Below are 23545 nucleotides of genomic sequence, written 5' to 3'. Positions count from 1 at the left end.
GGAGCAGTTGCCGTGTGGGGCAGAGACCAATACATCATGGAGGCTAAGCGGCAACTGGACAATTGTGAGTACTACCAACCTCTGTCATCTAACCCAATTGAGCTGATTAAAACTGAATTTAAAGAAATGCTGTCACATGCTAAGACTGAAGAATGGATCTCACAAAAAGAATATGACTTTCTGCTACCAAAGTATCCGAGGATTCCCTGTTTTTATATGCTTCCTAAAATTCACAAGAATTTGACTAATCCACCAGGAAGACCTATAATTAGTGGCAATGAATCAGTAACAGAACCAACCTCTAAATTCGTCGACTTCTTCATTAAGCCATATGTACTTGATCTGCCTTCTTTCATTCAAGATAGCACGTCTGTATTGAATAGGATTAAAGAGATTAAGAACATTGGATCATCCTTCTTGGTGACAATGGACGTTGAGTCCTTATACACCAATATTGACCACAAAGAAGGACTTAAGGCACTATCACACTACTTGGAGAACAGACTGCCTGAACAGATGCCCCCTGCTGCATTTATTCTACAACTTGCAGAATGGACTCTTAATAACAATGTGTTTCTTTTTCAGAACCAGTTTTACAAACAGATTAAAGGTACTGCGATGGGAGCGTGTTTTGCACCAAACTATTCTAACTTATTTATGGGTTTTTGGGAAGAGACTTTTGTCTACTCTAGCTTGAATGTATATGCTGAAAAAATTGTATGGTGGGGCAGGTATATAGACGACATAATTTGCATATGGTCTGGTTCAGAACCTGAACTTTTGTTGTTCCATTCTTATCTTAATAATATAAATTCCAACTTGAAGCTAAGTCTTGAATTTTCCTTAACCCATATTAATTTTCTTGACCTTAACATCTCTAAAGATGAAAATGGAGATTTACATACATCTATTTTCAGGAAACCTACAGACCGTAACACAATACTTAAGGCAGATAGCTTTCATCCACCATGGTTAATTGATAATATTCCATTTGGACAATTTCAAAGGCTTAGGCGAATCTGCGACTCCAGTGAAGATTTTGAAATGAAAGCAGAAGATATGGCCTGTAGGTTCAAAAAAAGAGGTTATACGTGTAAAACAATAGATTTGGCTTACAATAGAGCTAAACATCTCACAAGAGAACAACTACTAGTTAAGAATCAGAACAGAACAAGAGACTCTAATCAGGTGTACTTTGTGACCCAATATAGCAGCGAGGGACACAAAATCAAACAAATAATTAAAAAGAACTGGGATATACTGACTAGTGATGTCTCTCTCAGGGAAGCATTTCCTGACGCTCCTACGATCAGCTTTAGACGAGCTTCTACTCTGAGTGACAAATTGGTTAAGAGCCATCTCCCTCCGATACAGACAAAAACATGGCTAGATACTAGAAGAGGTAACCACCAATGTGGAAATTGTAACCATTGTGGCAATATGATAAAGACAAACTCTTTTCTAGACATTACAACAGGTCAAGAGTATAAGATACATTCATTTATTAACTGTAATACTACTTATGTTGTTTATAGGCTTGAATGCCCATGTGGCTGCTTCTATATAGGAAGAACAAAACGAAAACTCAAGACAAGGTTCGCTGAACATAAATACGCCATAAGAACATCTAATCCCAGGTACCCTATGGCTTTGCACTACAAACAGGCAGGCCATGGCAGTAGTGACACACTAAAAATATTAGGAATAGAACATATTGCAAAATCAATTAGAGGGGGGGATATTCTAAAAAAAACTTTTACAAAGAGAATCGTTTTGGATCTATACTTTAAAAGCAACAACATACCCAGGACTGAATCTTGAACTTGATTTCTCTCCTTTTCTCTAGGTTATTTCAACATCCCAGGTTATGCCCACATTAAATGTGATGGAGATTAGTCTTTCTGTTGTCTAGCTCTAAATTATATGATAAAAAATGACAAAGTGCTTCTGTATTTTGATAAATAGTGTTGCTTTATGAAATGTTTTGTATTGATACCAATTGTACTTCTTGTTTAATATTTTCTTCTTTTTTAACATGGATTGTCATGTGATTTATCAAGCAGGTGATTTCTGTTAGTCATGTGACCTGCTTGATTGATCAGCTTAGAAAGAGTGGCAAACACACAGCCATTTTAGAACTGCTCTGATGAAGGCCAGCTAGGCTGAAACGCGTAAGCATGTTTAAGTAGTCTAATAAAAGTTTTTATATGCATCTTTTTTGAGTGCCTCGGATCTCTCTTCTTTTTCTATATCTGGAATCCCTGCACCGAAGAGCACCAAAAAGGATTTACACCTTGCAGCACTCCAAACAGACCTGTTTCTCTCATCAGTTGTGTTGAGTTTCTCCGTGTTCTTTAAAGTCAGAGGATCATTTAGGAGTTGGAGCTGATAAATGTTCAACAACCGCTGCTTTTCTGAAATCGTAATCACAACATTAATTTAGTGTCTACTAGCGATTTATGGGTGGATCCATAACCTCAACGGTTCTAGTTGGACAAGTTTGACATGACTGATAGAATCATTGAGGCAACTAAACAGTACAATGAGACATCTGTTAATAAAAAGTGTTGAACTCGGGCGGAGACGAGGAACTTCCTGGTCTGAAAGTACCCGGAAGTACCAGCAACTGCAGTTCATCAAGAGTGTTTTTGTGGAGGTAGATATTATTAAGAAGATGTTCATGTATAGAAGATTGGAGTAGAAAGGTTTCCTCTCCATAACGACACTGAAAAATGTCAATGGAATGAATAAATAACAGGACACTTTATATGAACATTTACGGTAAACTTATTCTCAGGCCGTCTGCTGCTCTGTGACCACTGATCTTGTGATGAGTATAGTTAGATAAGAACTCCATTACCCAGCATGCCACAGTAGTCAGGACCAGGCGCAGGAGCCCCGCGAGGGACGTCAGTGTTACGTAGCCATGCAGGTAGCACGGGATTGTTTACATGTGAAAAGCTGTTAAGAAAATATAAAAACAAACAGATGTCATGCATCGTCTGCTTATTATAAGTTAGAGCAAGATAACACGTGGTGTCAAAAATGGCCGTGAGCAGCTACAGACGGAAGTTTTGCCATGTCTGATAACTGGAAGCGTTTTAAGAAAAGATTTAATATTTAGCAGCAAGCAGAGCTGGGGGTGATGATGAAAAACTGAAAGCTAACATCCTTTTGCATGTTACTGGAGAAGATGCTTTGGACATATATAATAGCTTTCAGCTGGATGATGCTAATATGGCTTTGGCAGAACTAATGACAAAGTTTGAAGGAATACTTTGTGCCTAGCCAGCACGTGACCTTGGAGAGGTACCAGTTTTTCACCCATGACCAAAAGCAAGGAGCAAAACATGTGAGTTTGGCACTCTGAGAGACTCACTAGTGAGAGACAGGATTGTTTGTGGCACAGTGGATACTGCACTCAGAGAAAGACTGCTCAGACCCAGCCAGCATGTCCATGTGGGGCCCATAAGGGTTAAATTTGGGCTGCTGATAAGGGTCCCAAGTGGGTTTGTCCGCAGTGGCCTCACCTGTGTTTGCCCATATGGGTTCCAAGTTGGTTCTGACTGGTTTTTAGGTGGGGCCCAACTTGGTGAGTTGCACAGGACACATGTAGGCCCCATATCTTTGCCCACATGAGCACTAAGAAGTATCAGACACGATCTTAAATAGGGCCCAACTGGGCAATGTACCTGGGACCCATTGAGGCCCCACCTGTGTGACTTTAAAAAGGATCAGACTGGGTTTTAAGTGTATAAGAAAGGTAAAAATCTTGCATAGTTCCTCTTTAAGTAGATACAGAAAATAGTGCTACAATGTAGCAACAAAAAACACTATAAAGTTGTATATCAATGAATGTTTAATTAAACCAGTTTTAAACATAAAACATTTGAGCTGCACGTACAGGGACTCCCCCTCTCAGCGGAGAGTACCCCACCCTCCAACTTTTTTTGAAGCTCTCTCTGAGCTCCTACTGCTCTGTTTCCCCCTCTGTCACTACTATAGTCATGTAAAAGCCAGATCTTTTGAGAGATTTGGATCAGTCCGAATCACTCACTGATATGAGCCAGGTTTTGTGAGTCACTTGAGTCACTTGACCCAAAATGGCCCAATTGCAAAAGAAAGTGTTTCACTCAAGACATAATAAAGCATAGTAAACAGTTACCTGTTATTTTCATTTATCAGTTGTGATACAAAGCCACTGAAAATCATATCAAGTATTTTACATAAGCCAAAACCTAAAGCTCAAAATTAAACTGTGCTAAAAAATGAATGAGGACAGATAGATAGACAGATAGATAGATAGACAACTTTAATGATCCCTTTGGGAGGTTCTCGCAGGGAAATTGACATCTCCATCGCATACAGCACTGTCAGACATACATGTAGGAAACATTACAATAAGCTCAAATACCAAACACCCAGTAAAGAATAATAATAATAGTAATAAAAATAAAAATAAATAAAAATAAATATTGTGACGACTGTACATAAATGGTTGTTGCATAAATATAGAAGTACCAGGTACATCATTATTGCACATGTTGTAGGTTAATTAAAAAAGTCATTCAGCCCCTTTCCTTTTTGTCCTCCTCCCCCCAAGTGAGTGGTGGTTGTACAGCTTGATGGCACGGGGGACGAAGGAGTTCCTCAGTCTATTTGTCCTGCACCTTGGGAGGAGCAGCCTCTCGCTGAAGGTGCTTCTCTGGCTACTAATGGTCGTGTGCAGAGAGTGGCTGGCATTGTCCAGGATACTCGTTAGTTTTTTAAGTGTCCTGCTCTCTGCTACAGTAGCCAGAGGGTCCAGCCTCGTGCCAACCACAGAGCCAGCCCGCTTGATCAGCTTCTCCAACCTGGAGAGGTCTGCCTTTGAGGTACAGGGTCACTACTACGAAATAACACTTTTTCTTCTGACGTACATTTCTCCAAATGTACGTGGAGTGGATGCAGAGTAGGATATTAATGCACTCACAACATAGGCTCCAGTCAGATTCAGTATCATAATGTTACTAGAAGAAGACAGACATTCTTGTCTGTAATTAATGGTCTAAATGTTAAAATATGGTTAGCTTTTTCCATCTTTAGACTGGCTATAGGCGGCAACAGATTACGAGCATTGGTGTTTTCTCTGAGATGAGAATGGAGCTTCACTCACCAACTCTGCAGAGAAACCAAACTTATCGTCGTTACGGTTAAGCAGGGATCCATGAGCAGCGGTTATGAGTCAGTTAAGTTTAGTTTCTCTGCGTATTGTCTGTAAGTGAGTCAGTGTCTTAGTTTGCTAGTAGTCAAGTCAGGTAGAACATTTTGTTTCTGTGCCGAGTGAGATGTAAGATGTTTGAATGGTGTCGTTTATTGATTATATATCAATCAAACGTGGTAGGACTCAACTGAGCTGGTTCAATAGACTCTAGATTCATGAGGCGTCTTGAGGCGTCTTTGGTGGCCGGTTCAATGAATCTCTTTTCCCACCACCAGAGGTGGACAGAGTACACACCTTCACTACTTGAGTAAAAGTACAGATACTCCTTGTCAAATATTACTCCAATACAAGTAAAAGTAGCTTAGTCAAAATTTTACTTAAGTAAAGTACTAAAGTATTTGCTTAAAAAATACTTAAGTAAAAGTATTTAAAAAGTATCTCAGGAAATACAGGAAAGGAAAGTAGCTTTATTGTCATTATACAATCCACTCTACCATCCACAGCCTCTCTCTTTCTCTTGCAGACAGCTTCTCTCTCTCTCACTACGAGCTCGGTCAAATACGTTTAAAATGTTCATCATCAATTTAACAAACATTAAGCTAGCTAATGTCAGTAGCTACTTTACATACCGCGACGTGCTTTCTCATGTTGGAAGACGAGGCCGTGATATAATTTGTTCGCGGTAAGCACGACAAACATTTAAACTGAAACGAGTCAGTTTTTGTGGCAAGAATCTCAAACATGGGTCTGAGGTAAGGCCACGGGTGCTCGGTGGGAGTTTCTCCAGGTGTTTCTCCAGTTTCTTCCTGCATTGTATGGATTGTATGGCATGACGTAGCGAATGAGCAGAAACAGTTTATTTTCTCAGAATTTGGAAATAATAATAATAATAATAATAAAATAATCAGCTGACGTAAGCTCAGAAGTAGCGAGTAACGAGAGCATCAACAGAAATGTAGTGGAGTAAAAAGTACAATATTTGTCCTTCAAATGTAGTGGAGTGAAAGTAAAAGTATCCCCCAAAAATAATACTCAAGTAAAGTACAGATACTCAAAAACTGTACTTAAGTACAGTACTCAAGTAAATTTACTTCGTTACTGTCCACAACTGCCCACCACTAGTGGTGGAAAAAAGATTCTGGATCCAACTGAAACTGATGTTTCCTCTCAGAGAAAGTCCCAGTCCCTGATCTCCAGTCAGGACCAGGCTGTTTACCAGGCTGGTCCTGACTGGAGATCAGATCCACAGCATGAACACAGCAGGAGGAACACAAGTCAGACAGCATTTTCATGTCTTCAGTGGGTTTTTATTCTGACATGAAAATCATCTTCCTCATCTTCTTGTCATCAAACTAAGTCCCTGATCCTCCTCTTCTTTTCTCCATCCAACTGAAACTGAAAGAAACTAAAACATGAATCCACAGTTTCAGCTGAAAGACTTTTATTGTTGTTATTGAGGATTAAACAACATTAGAGCAACATAGATAGAAAGCAGTTCCTGAGATAAAAACAACTTTAATTAAAAGAACACAAGCAACAGAGATCAATAGAAAGAAGCTGACAGACAGACATCCAGCATGTCAACTAAGACACACAGGAAATCTGTTCCTGTAACAAGAGACACCAAGATGGAGGAGGAGCTTCAACATTTAGAGGAAGAACTCTGATCAGTACGGTGGCCCTGAAGGTCAAAACACGACATTTCAGATGAAGTGTAGGGACAACACTTCTTGTTTCTGATTGGACAGAACCTAACAGTGTAACGTCATTTCCTGTTTCTGCTCAGCTGTGTCTGTGCGCGAGTTTTAAACCACGTTGGAAAGAATGGAGGACCAGATGGCTTTAAGAGGACATACATATATGTCATTCTTGATATGCTTATATTTTAGCATGAATTCTGTCCAATCAGAAACAAGAAGTGTTGTAATCTGAAATGTTGCTGCGTCTTGACCTTCAGGACCACCGAGATCAAACCACTTCCTGGTTCAGACTGGAACTCTGGAAACTCTCTTCCTCCATCTTGGTGTCTCTCTCTTCTCAGACGGGTTCCAGGTGAGTTTAAAGAAGAATATCTTGTCATCAGATGGTTAAATAACAATATAAGACTGGAATTGAGGCCTCCCCTGCTGTGTGAGAACTTTCTTCACCACTTCATTGACAAAATCACCTCTACCAGAGCACTTATTTCACCTCCTGCCTCAGATCCTTCAGTGTTTGTCCCCTGCTCTGCTGTGTTGGACACGTTTGACCCTGTGACTCTTCCCTTTGTCCAGGAAATTGTGAGTCATTTGAAGCCCTCAGGTTCCCCTGATGATACTGTCCCACCTCGATTTTTTAAGGAGGTTTTTCCCACTATTGGGCCATCTTGTCTCACAGTTATCAACAGCAGTCTGTCCTCTGGAGTGGTCCCTGTAAATTTTAAACATGCAGTTGTGCAACCTTTGTTAAAAAAACCTGGGCTGGATCCTACTGTTTTTGGCAAATTTCAGGCCAATCTCTAAATTGCCTTTCTTCTCCAAAATCTTAGAGAAGATTGTTTGTTCCCAACTCATGGACTTTTTAAATGAACAAAATATTCTTGAGATTTTCCAATCCGGTTTTAAAACTTAGCACAGCACAGAATCAGCGCTTAAATTTGATAGCCAAATTAAAGCTGTGGTGAAGTCGAGCTTTTTTCAGTTAAGGCAGCTGGCAAAAATCAAACCAGTCCTTCAGAGACAACACTTCGAGACAGTAATCCACGCCTTTGTGACCACTCGGCTGGATTACTGTAATGCTCTTTATATGGGGGTTAGTGGGTCCTCGATCAGTCGTCTTCAACTGGTACAAAATGCTGCTGCACGTCTTTTAACTGGTACACGCAAGTATGAGCACATTTCACCCATTTTAGCTTCACTCCACTGGCTGCCTGTCCATTTTAGGATCCATTTTAAAATTATTTTATTTGCTTTTAAAGCCTTGAATGGCCTTGCCCCACCTTACCTCTCTGAGCTTCTGCATCCCTACACCCCTAGCCGATCTCTCAGGTCAGCTGACCAGCTGCTCCTGACGGTGCCTAAAACTAGGCTTAAGCTCAGAGGGGATCGAGCGTTTGCGGTTGCAGCGCCAAAACTGTGGAATGAATTGCCGCTGCACATTAGACAGGCCTCCTCACTGGCTCATTTTAAAACACTTCTTTAAACCCACCTCTTTTCTTTGGCTTTTAACACCATGTAGAGTGTTGATTTTATGTGATTTTATTTTATTTTTTGTGTATGCGTGCACATCTTTATTACTTAATATTTTATTGTGTTTTTATTGTGTTATTTATTTATTGTGTTTTATTGTGTTTCATGTTGGAAAGCACTTTGGAAACCTTGTAATTGTTTAAATTGTGCTATATAAATAAAGTGGATTGGATTTGATTGGATATAAGAACATTTAGACTATAAACAATTAAGACAATAACAGTAACAATAATAAAAGCAATAATGTGCAATAAAGTCTAGAAAATATGTCTTAAACAAAAAACCTGAAAAACCAAGAGCAGCTCTAACGCCAAAAACATTAGAACAGGAAGAACCCAACAGAACCCAGCTGTTCTACTAGAGACTGAAGAAGAAGTAGATCAGTTCATTCATACATGCAGCATATCAACATGATCCTTCACACTGTTTCTATTGGTTTCTATTAATCACCAGTAATCATCATCCATTGTGTCTTTGTTGTGTAAATACTCAGTAACAGCTGATCTCTACCTGAGGATCAGTTTGATGAGGAAATGTTCATTTAGTAACAGGCACATTAGAACGAGACTAATGTTGAAACAAATACTCAGTCATGGCAGCAGGACACTCAGAGTTCATCTGGAAGCTGGAGGATCAGCTGATTGTTCAGGAGGAGGCTGGTATGGATCAGGATTCAAATGATGTTTACGTCTTCTGAAGATCAGAAAAACAACAACAGACCAACTATCAGACCAATAGATCCCTCCTTGTCTCCTCTGTCCTTGTCTCCTCCCTCCTTGTCTCCTCCCTCCTCCTCCGTCCATCTGTGTGACCTGCAGACAGAATGAGGTGTGAGGTGTGAGGTAGCTGATGAGTGAAGAACAAACTGCTGTCAGACATTATCTACTGCACTCTGATCACATCACTCAGACCAGCTGTTTTCTAGAAAGTCTCATCAACAACATCTTTCTAAAAGTCAAACATCTGATCTGAGATCTTTCTCTCTCACATCAACAACCAGGAAGCAGCTTCAACTCTGATCAGAGACAAAGACACAAACTCAACTCTACTCACTCACCTGCTGGATCTACTTCCAGTCTGATGATGCTGATGGTTGATTTTCTCTGAACAACATAACACTCGTATGTTCCACTGTCCTCTATCGTCACATTCTTCAGAATCAGAGACACGTCTCCATCCTTCATCTGTCTGTCCTGTAGATCCACTCGGTTCTGATAAGATGGATGCTGGTTGTCTGGATCTAACTGCTTATCACGATATACAAGAACATATTCATCTTCCTTCAGGTCAGTTCTGCTCCACTCTACAACTGTGACAGGATCATTGTTCAGAGCTTTACATGGTAGAGAGACAGTCTGTCCAGGATCAGCTCTGATGTTTGTCTTTTCTGAAGGAAACAAGACAGAGCAGAGAGGTTAAAGGTCAACATGCAGCAGTCAGTCAGTGGGAGGAGCTACCAAAGAGAGGACACTGGTCTAACACAGGCTACTGAGCTAGGTGATGTTGTCTCATGCTGGAGTTGAAGTAAATAAATGTGGATCAACAGTTACTTTCACTGAAATCACTGCAGCTCAGAACAAAGAGAAGAAGTCTGAGTAGACGGTACGTAGGAGCCTGAACCAAGGACAACTCTCTGAGATCTACCTGCTGCTGAGTCACATCAACAAGGAAATGCCATAAAACATACAAGAGCCCAAACCTTTTAGTTCTTTGATTCAATTCAAAACACTAGAGGTATTGTCCACCTAGGGTTACCAACTCCTGAATAATAAATAAGGGACACCTCATTAACAGGGCTGGCAGACCTGATTGTCTTCAATCTTCCTGGTGTGGTGGATTGTTTTAGCCCTTTTTTGTGTGTGAAGCGATTTTTTAACTATTTGGCTCGAACCTGAATTGAATTAGATTCATATTTCTGAGTGATATGAACACATGGAAAACTAATTATTATTCAATAATTTATTTTTAATACAAAATAACAAACTTAACAGAATAAAATAAATATCTTTCTTAAACAGAAACCTGTCCTGCTTAACTTCAGACTGTATAAATTAATATAAAACAATAGAAAGCAGAACATTCCTCTTGTAACAGTGCAATAAGAAAAGTGTTAGTAGAACTTGTAGCTTTGTTGTCTCCTGGTATCTTCTTCTCAAGCAACAGTACCTCGACCAATCAGATGAGAGGGATTCCTGCTGTCATCTAACTGTGTTATCTTGCTCTAACTTGTAATAAGCAGACGATGCATGACAGCTGTTTGTTTTATATTTTCTTAACAGCTTTTCACATGTAAACAATCCCGTTCTACCTGCATGGCTACGTACAACTGACGTCCCTCGCGGGGCTCCTGCGCACGGTCCTTACTACTGTGGCATGCTGGGTAATGGAGTTCTTATCTAACTATACTCATAACATCACAAGATCAGTGGTCACAGAGCAGCAGACGGCCTGGGAACAAGTTTACCGTAAATGTTCATATAAAGTGTCCTGTTATTTATTCATTCCATTGACATTTTACACTATTTTTGATTCTCACGGTGATACGGGTCAGAGTGCGTCCTGTTTCAGATCAGTACGTACTTTGGTTTCTAAATACAGGATGTCACGGTTGGCAGCCCTATGTCCACCATGACTGTTCCTGACTAATTGAGTGTTCAGTGTCGTTATGGAGAGGAAACCTTTCTACTCTAATCTTCTATACATGAACTTCTTAATAATATCTACCTCCACAAAAACACTCTTGATGAACTGCAGTTGCTGGTACTTCCGGGTACTTTCAGACCAGGAAGTTGTGACTCCTCGTCTCCGCCCGAGTTCAACACTTTTTATTAACAGATGTCTCATTGTACTGTTTAGTTTCCTCAATGTTTCTATCAGTCATGTAAAACTTGTCCAACTAGAACCGTTGAGGTTATGGATCGACCCATAAATCGCTAGTAGACACTAAATTAATGTTGCGATTACGATTTCAGAAAAGCAGCGGTTGTTGAACATTCATCAGCTCCAACTCCTAAATGATCCTCTGACTTTAAAGAACACGGAGAAACTCAACACAACTGATGAGAGAGTTTTAGCAGAATAATAAGAGAAGGATGCCGACTTCAGAGAACAACGAGGAACGGACCACCCATACCCGTTACAGTGTAGGCTCCTTGTGGGAGAACAAACCAAGTTAGTTTCACTGTCCAACAGCAAAACAAAGTGTTTTTAGTGTCTCCTCAAACATGTGGTTGATCCAGATCTACTAGATCCAGTCACCCGCTTTGGTTTCAACTCACCAGCAGAGACAGACAGGACGACGCTCAGTAAAGTCATGTAGAGAGACGCAGATGTAACAGCAGCCATCTTGTCTTCTACGGTGGCCGTTAGGCTGGGAGAAGCATAGACATATATACATACGTATAGCCGGCAGTAACCTCCAGGTCTGAAAATTGAAGCCAATGCGGAAGTGCAAAAAACTGCAGTTCATCGAGTGACCGCTTGAGGCTCCAACAGGGAGCAAATCCCCATTGACCCCCATGTTAAAATGCCCAACTTTACAGCAATATTAAACATGTTTACAGCCTGGTACAAAAAACGGTTTTAGTCTCAATGCCTTATTTCACTATTCATGACAACTGTACGGGGGGTGAATTTTTTTCTAACGTATTCGTTATTAATTATTTATTAAGGTTTAAAATTCTGCATAATTAAGGGCGTTCCCGCCTTGAGTGACAGGTGAGGTATGGTAGCTGCTAGCAGCTAGCTACTAGCTACAAGCTACTAGATACAAGTCGGTTTAATAACCGTAACAACCAGCAATGTGCTCCCGTTAACATCGCAGCTAATGAATTACGAAGGCTAATTCATTAGCTGGCTAACGAGCTAGCTAACGAGCTGAGCTAACGCGCCTGTTTTGCAAACACCAGTGCTTGCTAATTAGTACGAACATATTTAGAATAAAACCAGTGTTTCAGTCACCGAAAAAACTGAAGAGTGGATTTCTTTGAAGGTCTGTTAGAACAATTAACTGAACAACAAGCCATTCAGTGGTATCTACGGGTACAATTTTCCAAAACTGACTACAAGCACGGCTGGATGGTCGTGACACTAATTAGCTAAGTGGGGACTAGCGAAGAGACCAAAGCTAGCAGCTAGCAGCTAGCAGCTACCGCCAAGGGACCGCGCCCATACGTCACCTGTCACTCAAGGCGGGAACGCCCTTAATTATGCAGAATTTTAAACCTTAATAAATAATTAATAACGAATACGTTAGAAAAAAATTCACCCCCCGTACAGTTGTCATGAATAGTGAAGTAAGGCATTGAGACTAAAACCGTTTTTTGTACCAGGCTGTAAACATGTTTAATATTGCTGTAAAGTTGGGCATTTTAACATGGGGGTCTATGGGGATCTGCTCCCTGTTGGAGCCTCTAGCGGTCACTCCATGAACTGCAGTTTATTACACTTCCGCATTGGCTTCAATTTTCAGACCTGGAGGTTACTGCCGGCTATACGTATGTATATATGTCTATGCTTCTCCCAGCCTAACGGCCACCGTAGAAGACAAGATGGCTGCTGTTACATCAGCGTCTCTCCGCGTGACTTTACTGAGCGTTGTCCTGTCTGTCTCTGTCTCTGTCTCTGCTGGTGAGTTGAAACCAAAGCGGGTGACTGGATCTAGTAGATCTGGATCAACCACATGTTTGAGGAGACACTATGAACACTTTGTTTTGCTGTTGGACAGTGAAACTAACTTGGTTTGTTCTCCCACAAGGAGCCTACACTGTAACGGGTATGGGCGGTCCGTTCCTCGTTGTTCTCTGAAGTCGGCATCCTTCTCTTATTATTCTGCTAAAACTCTCTCATCAGTTGTGTTGAGTTTCTCCGTGTTCTTTAAAGTCAGAGGATCATTTAGGAGTTGGAGCTGATGAATGTTCAACAACCGCTGCTTTTCTGAAATCGTAATCGCAACATTAATTTAGTGTCTACTAGCGATTTATGGGTGGATCCTTAACCTCAACGGTTCTAGTTGGACAAGTTTTACATGACTGATAGAAACATTGAGGAAACTAAACAGTACAATGAGACATCTGTTAATAAAAAGTGTTGAACTCGGGCGGAGACGAGGAGTCACAACTTCCTGGTCTGAAAGTACCCGGAAGTACCAGCAACTGCAGTTCATCAAGAGTGTTTTTGTGGAGGTAGATATTATTAAGAAGATGTTCATGTATAGAAGATTAGAGTAGAAAGGTTTCCTCTCCATAACGACACTGAACAATCAGTTAGTCAGGAACAGTCATGGTGGACATAGGGCTGCCAACCGTGACATCCTGTATTTAGAACCCAAAGTACGTACTGATCTGAAACAGGACGCACTCTGACCCGTATTACCGTGAGAATCAAAAATAGTGTAAAATGTCAATGGAATGAATAAATAACAGGACACTTTATATGAACATTTACGGTAAACTTATTCCCAGGCCGTCTCCTGCTCTGACCACTGATCTTGTGATGTTATGAGTATAGTTAGATAAGAACTCCATTACCCAGCATGCCACAGTATTGGACCATGCGCACGAGCCCTGCGAGGGACGTCAGTGTTACGTAGCCATGGATGTAGCACGGGATTGTTTACATGTGAAAAGCTGTTAAGAACATATAAAAAAAACAGCTGTCATGCATCGTCTGCTTATTACAAGTTAGAGCAAGATAACACAGTTAGATGACAGCAGGAATCCCTCTCATCTGATTGGTCGAGGTACTGTTGCTTGAGAAGAAGATACCAGGAGACAACAAAGCTACAACTTCTACTAACACTTTTCTTATTGCACTATCTGAAAAAAAAAATTGTAAACTAGATGTATCCTTATGTCGTTGATTCACTGAACATCAGATTTTGGGTGCACATTTAAACACAGGATCCAGACTGCGTTCCAAGTTCCAATAGTTTATTTTGATGAAGTTAACAGTTGTTTGTTGCTGATGAATGGTTAAGTTGAATGATTTTTGTTTATACGCAAAATAATAAAGAAGATATTACAAATCTAGAGGATCAAATGTATAATAAAAACTTAGGTTGTCTTTACACTTGCATCAGTAATGCATCCACGTTGACTTTCTCTCGGTAAAGGATTAAACTCAGGAATCTATTGTAATGAAACACAAACAATGAATAAATCTTCAAACAATACGCAATATCAACCAAATGGATAAACTCACATCCAGTATCTCCTTGTCCTCATGCATGGTTTGGAGGGGAAAGGGCTGAGGGGCCGGGTTATATAAGGTAGGGGGGTGTGGTCCAGGTAGGTGTGGTCAGTGATGAGGTAGTTGAGGAGGAGACAGGTGAGGTGGGGACTTGGGATTTAACACTATTACAAGAGGAATGTTCTGCTTTCTGTTGTTTTATATTAATTTATACAGTTTAAAGTTAAGCAGGACAGATATCTATTTTATTCTGTTAAGTTTGTTATTTTGTATTAAATAAATTGAATAATAAATTTGTTTTCCATGTGTTCATATCACTCGAATGAATCTAATTCAATTCAGTTTCGAGTCAAATAGTTTATGGACAAAAAAATGAAAAGTTGCAACAGATTTCAGCTTCAATGTTCATAGTATAAATAACTAGTGGTAACCATGGTGACATCTGTAAAGTCAATGGTACAGGAATCTGCTTTCGACTCCAGAGTGACTCCTAGTTAATTACTACAGATGAAATATATTCTTGATATGAATAAATGTGTTTTATGTGAAAAAAGATATTGAATCCTTGGAGCATTTCTTCTTCTACTGTGAGTGTAGTGTTTACTGTCCTCAGTCGTCCATCCACCACATTCTTTTGGTTTTCTTCTCCAAAATAATGATTTCAGTGTTTCCTCTGTCATTTCAGGTAATACTAGTTTTGGTCTATATATCTATAATTATTTTTATAACTCATCCATTTATTATTATTATTATTGTTACGGTTTAAAGTTCAGCATAATTAGGGGCGTGGCTGCTTTGAGTGACAGGTGTAGGGTAGGGGTCAGAGGTCACTAGCTGCTAGCTGTGGTCTCTCTGCTAGTCCTCACCTGAGCCAATGAAAACCTCTCAGCTGTGTTTGATCATTTTAAATATAAGTAAAACCTGACTGCTACTGCTGCAGTTACTAGCAGAACATTAAGGAAGTGTCTCAGTGACAGCTACGCTGTAGCCTGATATACACCTCCTCAGAAATGTAACCCCAGACCGTATCAGCTGTGATTGGTCTGAAATGCATTTCCTTGTTGATGTGACTCAGCAGCAGGTAGATCTCAGAGAGTTGTCCTTGGTTCAGGCTCCTACGTACCGTCTACTCAGACTTCTTCTCTTTGTTCTGAGCTGCAGTGATTTCAGTGAAAGTAACTGTTGATCCACATTTATTTACTTCAACTCCAGCATGAGACAACATCACCTAGCTCAGTAGCCTGTGTTAGACCAGTGTCCTCTCTTTGGTAGCTCCTCCCACTGACTGACTGCTGCATGTTGACCTTTAACCTCTCTGCTCTGTCTTGTTTCCTTCAGGACAGACAACCATCAGAGCTGAACCTGGACAGACTGTCTCTCTACCATGTAAAGCTCTGAACAATGATCCTGTCATAGTTGTAGACTGGAGAAGAATCGATCCAAAGCCAGAACAAGATCTTCTTTTATATCGTGACGAGAGGTTTGATAATATCAGCCAGCATCCATCTTATAAGAACCGAGTAGATCTACAGGACAGACAGATGAAGGATGGAGACGTGTCTCTGATTCTGAAGAATGTGACGATAGAGGACAGTGGAACATATGAGTGTTATGTTGGAACTAAAACAAACCACAGCATCACCATCATCATACTGGAAGTAGTTCCACCAGGTGAGTGAGTAGAGTTGAGTTTGTGTCTTTGTCTCTGATCAGAGTTGAAGCTGCTTCCTGGTTGTTGATGTGAGAGAGAAAGATCTCAGATCAGATGTTTGACTTTTAGAAAGATGTTGTTGATGAGACTTTCTAGAAAACAGCTGGTCTGAGTGATGTGATCAGAGTGCAGTAGATAATGTCTGACAGCAGTTTGTTCTTCACTCATCAGCTACCTCACACCTCACACCTGCTTCTGTCTGCAGGTCACACAGATGGACACCAGGAGGACGGAGGAGACAAGCAGGGAGGAGACAAGGGGGGAGGAGACAAGGATGGAGGAGATGAGGGATCTGTTGGTCTGATAGTTGCTGGTGTTCTTGTTGTTGGTGTTGTTGGTTTTCTGATCTACAGAAGACGTAAACATCGCTACCGTCCTCCTCCTGAACAATCAGCTGATCCTAAGCAGCTTTAAATGTCTCAGATCAGTGTCCAGCTGAACTCTGAGTGTCCTGCTGCTGTTTCTTGAGGACAGACAGGAGTTAACAATGCTGGACATCCAGCAGACATGAGCAACCCACTGTAGCAGCTGACCTCCAACACTCAGCAAACAGCAGGACTGTATCCACAGAGGAAGGACTCAGTGGAAGCTCAAGTCATAGAAACAATCAATCTTCACTAAGAAATTTTTCATTCCTTTTTAATAGTAATCCAGAATTCTTCAAACATCTCGTCTCAAACTTTTTATCATTTGTTAAACGCTAAATACCTGAAACTTATTCCTATAGTGTTACATATGTGATGTTATTTCATGTGGAAGGAGCAGTCTGTCCTCATCATCATCATCATCATCATCATCATCATCACAGTGTCAGTGTGTTTCAACATTAGTCTTGTTCTAATGTGACTGTTACTAAATGAACATTTCCTCATCAAACTGATCCTCAGGTAGAGATCAGCTGTTACTGAGTATTTACACAACAAAGACACAATGGATGATGATTACTGGTGATTAATAGAAACCAATAGAAACAGTGTGAAGGATCCATTCTGTGTCATGTTGATATAAGATAAGACTTGAAATTAGGGCGTTACAGCGGCAGGAAACAACAGTGCAAGATGCAGAAGATAAAAAAAAAAACTCAGATGAAACAGAATACGGCAGGCAAATATGTTACGTACAAAAAACATTTACATATTGCATGAAAGAGATTCACAGTGTCTAGTCTGATTGATATGCTGCATGTATGAATGAACTGATCTTCTTCTTCTTCTTGGTCTTTGCCTTAATGATTCATTTCCTCCTGTGTAGCTAAAGTGTCTGCTCAGGACAAACTGCAGGGTCAAAGGCATCAAACCTGGTAACTTGGTAGAAGTCCTAGCATGTCACTTTGCTAAGGTGTCAACACACATGCCTGCAGCCAGGCGGCGCTATAAAAAATCTATTTACATTTTGGCTCATATCTCACCCATTTATGCCTGACATTTTGCTCCTCAAAGCAAAATCAACTCCTCCTAGCCCGTTCATCCAGTTCTCACCAAACTTGAAAAGTCCTCTAAAGAACTTCATCAGGGTTACTGATTACCAAGTTAATGACTCTCATTCACTTGTCAGCCAAAGTATTCCTCCACAGACACTTTGCCTCCTTTCAGGCCGTGTCTGACCCGCTCATGCCTCTGCATCCCGCTCAGGGATGACTTCACCACAGCATGGAGCCCTTTATGACTGTTTGCAATCGTCTTTTATTACTGTTACTTACTATTGGCTAACAGTCAACAGCCTGTGTCTTAGTTGACATGCTGGATGTCTGTCTGTCAGCTTCTTTATATTGTGTTCTTTTAATGTCTTGTTTTAATTAAAGTTGTTTTTATCTCAGGAACTGCTTTCTATCTACATGTTGCTCTAATGATGTTTAATCCTCAATAACAACAATAAAAGTCTTTCAGCTGAAACTGTGGATTCATGTTTTAGTTTCTTTCAGTTTCACTTTGACCAGAGAGAGAGAGGAGGACAGTGTGTCCTTGTGTCTCATGTCTGGGACTAGAACTCAGTCCAGCTGCCACATGTGTGAGTGTGTTTCTCAGAGGCAGCTCACTGGGAACTTTGAACGTGTTTCACTGACCTGCTGTAAATCAGAGACACATTGATGTTTGTGAAAATAAGATGAAGAGATCCTGGAACACTAAGACGTGACTGTCTCCTCATCAGCACACTGAGACATCTGAGCTGGGCTGCTCTCTGAACCTTCATCTGCTCTCACTCTGACTCTTGACCTTCATGGTTGACTTCCACAGCTGAAGACGGAAGTGATCCAGGACTTAGAGCTCAGTTGAAGCAGGTCTGCAGCAGGTTTCAGTTCACCTCAGAAACAGCGCCCTCTGCAGGACTCAGCAGCTGTTCAGACTGAAGCTCAGCTGCAGTTCAACTTAGAATAAACTTTATTGATCCACAAGAGACTTGACTTGGTCACAGTAGCTCAGTATCACAAAAATAGAAAGTTGTGTCTGCCAGAAACACTGTTCTGTTTGTCAGATAATCAGAGTCTGCTTCTGTCGTCACCAATGAAGAGTGATTCCATCTAATGTGTGGATGCTCAGTCAGCGTCCTGAAAGAGACTTTGGTCCCTGACCTGGAGACAAAGCAGGACATGAGACTCATAGTTAACAGAGTCTCCAGCTGCTGCCATCACGGCCTGACTGGCTGTTCAAGTCCAGCTGACATGAACATGAAGGAGTCTTTGTCAATGATTAGGACTGCTGTCATCAAGTGTCCTTTAGTCCATTCATTAGAACAGCCCCAACAGAACCATCCACACATAATAGTTGGATGTGATGTGAACACATGGAGCTTGTGTTTGAGTGTATTGTTGTGTGTGTATTGATGTGTGTATTGATGTGTGCATTGTGTGTATTGTGTGTATTGTGTATTGTGTCAGACTGTAGAGTAGCTCCTGATCCAGATGCAGCAGAATGAGACAGGTCAGAAACCTTTAGTCCATCACAGATCAACAAACACTGATCCTCACCACAACACTTCATCTACTGCTCACTTCCTGGACTCTAATGTCTCTTCTTTGGTGACATGAACAGTTGATAGTCCTCAGACCGCTCTAGACAGATGTTGAAACCATCAGTCGTCTAGAACTGATTGTTACTGGCTCTATTCTTGAAGCTCATCAACAGTTAGGTCCATCTACGTCTTCATCTGAACACATTCAGGTTACTGTTCTACAACCAACTCAAGACACACTGGCTTTTCATAGGCACTTCTTATTTAAATGTCTCTCCAGTGTCCTCTGGTTCAGTCCATTGACTGCATGTAACCCTCTGCTTCTAATTGATCAGGTCACTATTTCAACTATTTCTTTGTATGACTGAAGAGAATCCTGAGTTTTAGCTGATGATGGTGAACTGGCTAAATTCTCAGGTCAAATAGTTCATCAGGTTTAAACATATCAGTAAATCATAATCTCAAAGCAACAAATAATACTCTTGAGTAAACTTAGTAAATATATAAATCCGCACTTTGAGTGAATATTAGAATTCAAAGTAATTATTTATTTACTGGTGGTTTTCATTTAGAATTTCTTCATCTTAAAATATTCTGTTAAAGCAAACAGCAACAAAAATGTCCTTTTTCCCATAAATATCTAAAATATGTAGGTCAACCACACAAACGACCACAAAATGAAGTAAATATCAGTTTACCCCTTAACACAGAGATAAATACAGACATGAGGTTCATTTCTTTAAATACCAAAACAACATGAAGTACCTGAAAACTTCAATACTGTAAACTGAAATACTTTAACTACTCTAACTGTATAAAATTAACTGAAAGTTTAATACTGAATTAAATCAAAGTAACCCAAGAGGAAAATGTTCAAATTGATATAAGATAAGAAAATAAGAAATGTTGAAATAAATAAAACAACCAAGCTCTTGGGGTCTTTATTGTTGGGGCCCAGAAGACAATAGTTTCTGCTGATACAGTTCAATGTTTTGTCTTAATTACTTACTCAACCTCCCAGTTTGTGAGGATCCATGAGCAGGTAGGTGGTGATGAAGAGAACCGTCCATGATCACACAGGTCCAGGACGCTGAGTCCAGTCCGTCGTAATCCAGATTTACATCCAACTACAGCTGCTCCTCCTGTCCTCCTTCGTCCTCAGTGACAGACATCACCTGGTGTTATCACTTAACAGTTTCCTAACCAAGACGTTCACGTCTCAAAGTCCATTAAACACTTGGCTACTTTTCCAAAGTAAAAACAAAGGTGTGTCACCTGACTGCAGGATGAGAGAGAACTACACGGTAACTTACACAGAATAAATCAAATCAGCTAAATAGCTCCTGCACCCATACGTTCAGCAAAAAGCTTCAACACCACGTTAGCACAGCACACACCGTTCATCACACACAGGTGAGTCCAGGTGAGTCTTCTCCAGAAAACTCTGCTCTCACTCACTTTAACTTGAGTCCCACCCACAAAGTCACTTCTGATTGGCCCAGAGTCCATCACTCAACCAAACTGAAACTACATTAGGCGTGTTCGACTTCATGCAGATCTGTGCAGATCTGACTTGACGTGATGCATGCTGGGTTGTCATGCTCATAGATCTCGAATATGATTGGTTAAAATGAACTTGTTCTACCCAGCATGCATCACGTCAAGTCAGACTCAGACAGATCTGCATCAAGTCGAACGCGCCTATTGGCTCCTTTTACAGGAAACGGAAAACAGCAATGAAGCAAAGGATTCTGGGACATGTAGTCTTGATGACGGGCTGGAGCCTATCCCAGCTGTCATTGGTCAAGAGGTGGGGTCCACGCTGGACAGGTCTCCAGTCTATCCCAGCTGTCATTGGTCAAGAGGTGGGGTCCACGCTGGACAGGTCTCCAGTCTATCCCAGCTGTCATTGGTCAAGAGGTGGGGTCCACGCTGGACAGGTCTCCAGTCTATCCCAGCTGTCATTGGTCAAGAGGTGGGGTCCACGCTGGACAGGTCTCCAGTCTATCCCAGCTGTCATTGGTCAAGAGGTGGCGTCCACGCTGGACAGGTCTCCAGTCTATCACAGGGCCACGTTGGTGCTTTACATTATATAGTTTTATATACAGTCATCATTTAGTGTTTAATGTCTTTAATTTAATAAAATCTGTTTCTAGTTCTAGTTGCCTTTTTTGAATCTTTTTTGGATATACCATGACCTGGATGACTGAGAACCTTCACAGACATACATCACATCTCAATAAATTCTATTTGCATTTACACTCCTTAGGTCTTTAGTGCTGACTGTAACAAGTAAATCATACTAATTAATCAAAATAATAATCATTTCTGACAGCTGGGATAGGCTCCAGGATTTTTTTTGTGCGACTACTTGTGTACTTACGGTACAGGTGCTGGGACAGGCCAAAAAGCATGTGTCTCAATAAATAAATAAATAAATAGTAGTCAGGGTCACAGTGACCCTGACTACTATTTAGTCACTGTACTGTACTACTGTACAATAGCTCAAGTCATTCTACTGGATAATTATGAAGACGACTAACTAAGACAACGTGACCCAAACTATCTCAAGTTATTCTGACACAGACCATTTACTTCCATTCAAACCTTTTTTTCTTTAATAACTCTACAAAACATTGACTTGATTCTTCTTAACAGTGATCCTCACTGACCTGAAGTCAGTTCACTGCACAGTTTGAAGAAAAAGTTCAGTTCACACCAGCATGTGTCTTTTTCTTCAGATCTTCTTTGTGATATTGCAGCGGATTTGAAAAAGTGTCTTGTTTTCCTTTTTTAAGAAGAGAAATAATCTGTAGCAGATGTTAGCACCAAGTCTATCCAGATAATAATGGAAGTGTTAGAAATGAAGTGTTATCAGATGAAACCTTTAAATATCACAGTGACAACTGTTGAGAATAGACTGATAAATAAACAAAAGGAAGTAAATAATAAATTGTGAAAAAATGAATAATAACAAGAATATTAATAACTGAAACAACAAGCCTGGCTCTAAATGTTTTTGTAGAGTTATTAAAGAGCAAATGTTAGGACAGTTTGAATGGAAGTAAATGGTCTGTGTCAGAATGACTTGAGATAGGTTGGCTGACTCATAATTATACAGCAGAATGACATAAAATGTTGATCAAATCAAATCAAATCAAATCAAATTTATTTATATGGCACTTTTCATGCCTATTAAAAGCAACACAAAGTGCCTCACAGAGGCTAAAAACAGACAGAGACACGAGACACAAACATAACCCCCCCCCAACACACACACACACACACACACACACAGACATGTCCCACACACCCCACCCACACACCCACAAGAGACAAGAGACATGGCCGGGCACCAAGACCCGGCGCAAGGAGAAAGCCACCTTTGGGAGCCGACCACACCGAGAGGGCCTCCAGCCCACGACTGTAGGGAGCACCGCCATAGAGACAGCCCCGACCCGGACAGACAGGAGGCCCCACACCAAGGTGCAGAGCCCTCCAGCCACCAGGGCCAGAGCCGCCCACAGGACAGCACCCCCGACAGTAGACCAGCCGCAACTCCCAGTGTGGCCGGCCCCCATGAGGAAACACTGGGGCTAAAAACCGAGGACTAAAACGACCAATATGGATAAAATGCTTTTCAGCTCATAAAATTAAAACATGAAGTTAAAACATATAATTAAAATCAAAATAGAAAAGGAAATAATAAAAAGTCTGATAAAAAACTACTAAAAACTAAAAATTGCTAAAAACTGAGGGACTAAAACTGTAAAATGGGATAGAAAGGAACAATATAGATAAAATGCTTTCTAACGTACCATAAAAACATATTAAGAGAATCAATTAAAAGCTTGGTTGAAAAGGTGGGTCTTGAGCCTCTTTTTAAAAACATCAACAGTCTCTGCGGCCCTGAGGTTCTCCGGCAGGAGTTGATGTTCAACTGTGGAAAAGCCAACGTGTCTTTCTCCAGACCACACCATGCCATCAGGATGTATGTGATCTCTGCAGTATCTCTCTGGACTTGGTTATTATCACTCCTCACTTTTGTCAGCGTGTGGTGGCGTGTGTTTAGAAGAGGGAAACAAAAACTGTCTCTGTGATAATTAACAGGACTTTTATTACTTCTAGAACCAAGTAGTTCAAACATCAGGTGACATCTAGTTGACGTAAATGCACAGTCAAGATATCTGCATGAACAACCTGTGTTGTGGTAGAAAACAGATCAAGCACTTGATATTAACACTGGAAATATTTTATTACTAATTA

At 40.6% G+C, this 23545-nt stretch overlaps 1 protein-coding gene and 1 pseudogene across 2 annotated transcripts in view; both read right to left on the bottom strand.

Moving 5' to 3' along the window:
- Positions 1-23545, bottom strand: part of LOC311491647 (low affinity immunoglobulin gamma Fc region receptor III-like) — a 293642-nt pseudogene that overhangs the window by 85289 nt on the left and 184808 nt on the right. The gene's annotated exons all lie outside the window — the stretch shown is intronic.
- LOC311491823 (coxsackievirus and adenovirus receptor homolog) lies at positions 6536-11810 on the bottom strand. The gene is made up of 3 exons (XM_084549862.1): positions 11709-11810; positions 9488-9817; positions 6536-9242 (listed from the first exon to the last, which is right to left on the bottom strand). Exons 1-3 carry the CDS (start codon positions 11773-11775, stop codon positions 9157-9159), a joined length of 483 nt encoding a protein of 160 aa, XP_084405988.1. The 5' UTR covers positions 11776-11810; the 3' UTR covers positions 6536-9156.

Source organism: Chelon labrosus (assembly GCF_963514085.1).
Source record: "Chelon labrosus genome assembly, chromosome: 1".
Taxonomy (NCBI): domain Eukaryota; kingdom Metazoa; phylum Chordata; class Actinopteri; order Mugiliformes; family Mugilidae; genus Chelon; species Chelon labrosus.
The sequence above is the reverse complement of the archived record's forward strand: the minus strand, read 5'-3'. Positions and strand labels throughout refer to the sequence as shown.